General features: G+C 32.5%; 1 protein-coding gene across 1 annotated transcript; it reads right to left on the bottom strand.

The window, feature by feature from the left end:
* Positions 1-1,160: 1,160 nt before the first annotated feature.
* LOC106115539 (very-long-chain (3R)-3-hydroxyacyl-CoA dehydratase-like) lies at positions 1,161-3,328 on the bottom strand (the record flags this gene model as incomplete). The annotated part of the gene is made up of 3 exons (XM_013308968.1): positions 1,161-1,996; positions 2,420-2,559; positions 3,209-3,328. Coding segments are annotated over 3 exons (585 nt in total), but the record flags the coding sequence as incomplete, so codon positions are not given.
* Positions 3,329-3,332: the final 4 nt, after the last annotated feature.

Genomic DNA, 3,332 nt, shown 5'->3' with positions numbered 1-3,332 from the left:
AGTAAATTATCTTCCTTTTTAGCCAACTACACTATAGACATAAATAATGTATACCAGACATCACGACACACAGCACTCTTATTACTATTGTGTTCAGGAAGACGTGTACATGATCTCACCTTGCTTAAAGTAGATCCTGAGCATATTGTGACAGCACAAGATAGTGTTGTACTTTGGCCGGAATTTGGTTCAAAAACGGACAACAGTAATTACAGACAGTCTGGTTGGAAATTGCTTTCAAACACAAATAATCGTAATCTCAATCCTGTATTTTGGGTAGAGAAGACGATAGAATTGCTACATGAAAGACGTAATACTGCAAAATCGTTTAATCTTTTTATAACAGTAAGAGGCATTGCAAAACCCGCATCGCGTACAGTAATTTCAGGCTGGATAAAGGCTCTGTTTAAAGAAGCTGGCATTACGGCTACGCCAGGCAGTATCCGATCAGCTGTAGCATCCAAAAGTTGGCTGGAAAATACTCCAATTGATGAAATCCTAACTCGTGGAAATTGGCAATCAGCTAATACATTCCACAAATTCTATAAACGAGAAGTAAGGAAATCACAAGATTCACAAAATCTAACCCAATTATTTTTACCGGCGAATTGATTAATAATTATGTATTTACAAAACTGATCAAAGAAATAAAAATTTTCTGATTAATAAAATTTTTATTTCTCATCACATCTCACATTGGCGTTGATAAACATAACCTTTTACAGTGGCGTCACCAGGCGAATAACAAACATATCTCATAATAAAGCTTCCAGTTACGGTCAAGTTGTTTAATAGCAGCGTTTTACCTGAAATAAAACGCATATTAAAATACTTACCTAACTGGAAGCTTTCACTTTAATTTCGCCCTGGTGAAAACAAAGCCAATGATTCAAAAGGGCACGTCTTCTTTTACGAAAACTAAAAGACAACCCCCGCCAGGTGGCGCCACTTTGCCGGAAACATCCCTTTAAAAGTACGAAAACTGGTAGAAATTCGACGGAAACGGAAATGCTCTCTCATAATAAAGCTTCCAGTTAGGTAAGTATTTTAATATGCGTTTTATTTCAGGTAAAACGCTGCTATTAGTGTGCGTTTTCACTGGAAAAAAACTTGAACAAAATTATATCTAAATATATGAAAAAACAGAGTTATCTTTGTTTATAGCATATGAAAGAGTTTTGTACAGATGTTCTGGCAGTGGAAACACATGTTTACAATTAAAATTCAAATACACTTTTAGAAAACTTAGAAACACATTTCTGTAAGCTCATCATAATTACAGTTTCAAATATTTATTAAGATTAAACTAAAAGATTTGTTCTTTTAATATTGTTAATTGCACTGTCCGGAATTGAATAATATTTTAAAAAAAGTCACCTATAATTGAAGACATAATGTCTTTGATTTAAATGCACAAACCACAGATTAAACAAATTAATTTTATTTACTAAAAAAAAAATCACACAGTTAACTGAACCATTTCCCCATGTTATGAAATGATTAAATTTAAGAATACATAAACAAAATACACACACAAACTTTGGTATCTGTGAAAAACACAGAATTGTTTATGCCAAATAGATTTATGCTTCTTGATGTAATCAATTGAATATTACATAAAAATTTAAATAACCAAATCAGAAAATTGCATACCACCGATATATTTAACATTTACTTAGATTTCTTTATAATTACCTTTGGTTTAAGTTTAACCGTTCTTAGTTTATGCATGTGACTCATAACGAAAAACATTCCGGGGAATGTCAAAACTAAAAGATATACTCTCATTAAAGAGGGTAAATGGAATGCAAAGTTCCATTCATTAGGCATTGATACTGAAAACTTCTGTGTCTCTTCAAAGTATGGGATATTGCGTAGAATAACAATGGATTCACAGAGTATTCCTAATGGATAGAGTGGTATCCATAGAGTGTAGCGTAACCATGTCAGTAAATAAATCTCTTTCTTGTATATCTGAGTTATGTAGAATGGATACCTGAAATAAATTTATGTAAATATTATTAAATAGGATACTGTAATAAATTTTGTAATCAAAGAATGACTTTCGCAACCAATTGTTTTGATGTCCATTGTATGTTAATTAACATTTAAATGAAGTGTTTTCATTATATTTGATTATGGTTACGTAACATCGTAAATTAAATTTATATGAAGACTAGCTGTCCCCCGCGACTATGTCCGCTTTGAATTAAAAAAATTATAAGTAGCCTATGTGTTCTTCCAGACTATGTTCTATATGTATGCCAAATTTCAAACAAACATCTATATATGCTTAAATTTCTGCGGTTCCTCTGGTATTGCTGATGTCCATGGGCGTCGTTGAACACTTCGGTGTTCCCGCTGCTCGTTTGCCCCCTTCTGTTATAAAAAAAAAAAATTTAATTAAAATAAAGTTTACCTGACAACTTCAATTAGACCCCATATTAAGAACAAATAGAACACAACAGGTTTCGTCTGCATTCTGGGTTCAGCCTCTATCATTACAAACAATACAAATGCACGACCACTTGTTTGCAAAAATGGTACCAACACACCACCCTGAAATATAAAGAAATTTTACATTGAAACTATAGATTAAATCTATTTCTTACTGAAAGTATTATTAACAACTAGTTGTAGCCCGCGATTTAATCCGCGAGGAATAAAAAAAAAACATAATATGTATTTCCAGACTATATATATATAATTCTTCTGTTAGTGTGTATGTCACTGAACTTCTCTCAAACGACTGGACCGATTTTGATGAAATTTTTTGTGTGTTTAAGGGGATCTGGGAATGGTATGAATACACATTTTTGTCCGCTGGACAATGTTTTTTTAATTAATTTTTAATTTATAAGTAGTTGTTGATTTTGGAATGTTTTACATTGGATCCGACAGACAGCGCTACCATCGCAGTGTCAAATTTTAAATAATATTCGAATTTAATTTTATTTTTTTATTTTAATTGACAGGACAACGTCTGTCGGGTCCGCTAGTGTTCTATATGTATGCCAAATTTCATTGTGGTCCGTTCAGCCCATCTGAAGATACCTTCAAACAAACATACATCTATCCATCTAAACATTAGTTTAGAATATATTCAAAGAATTTTTACCCAATTAAATTTAGTAATATTCCATAGAATAAATTATGACTTTTAACTACCCCTTTGGTCGAGTTGTGTTGTTAGAATCTTTTAATCTACCTTAGTATATCCAAACATTGGATGCATAACTTCCAGATACTGCATTAGCTGTAGGAACTTCATAGCGGAGCCTACATGTTCATATGTGTCCGTAACAGATTCGTACTCCAGTTTAGCATACCGC

This window comes from Papilio xuthus, unplaced genomic scaffold, assembly GCF_000836235.2.
Source record: "Papilio xuthus unplaced genomic scaffold, Pxut_1.1 DF827785.1, whole genome shotgun sequence".
NCBI lineage: Eukaryota > Metazoa > Arthropoda > Insecta > Lepidoptera > Papilionidae > Papilio > Papilio xuthus.
The sequence above is the reverse complement of the archived record's forward strand: the minus strand, read 5'-3'. Positions and strand labels throughout refer to the sequence as shown.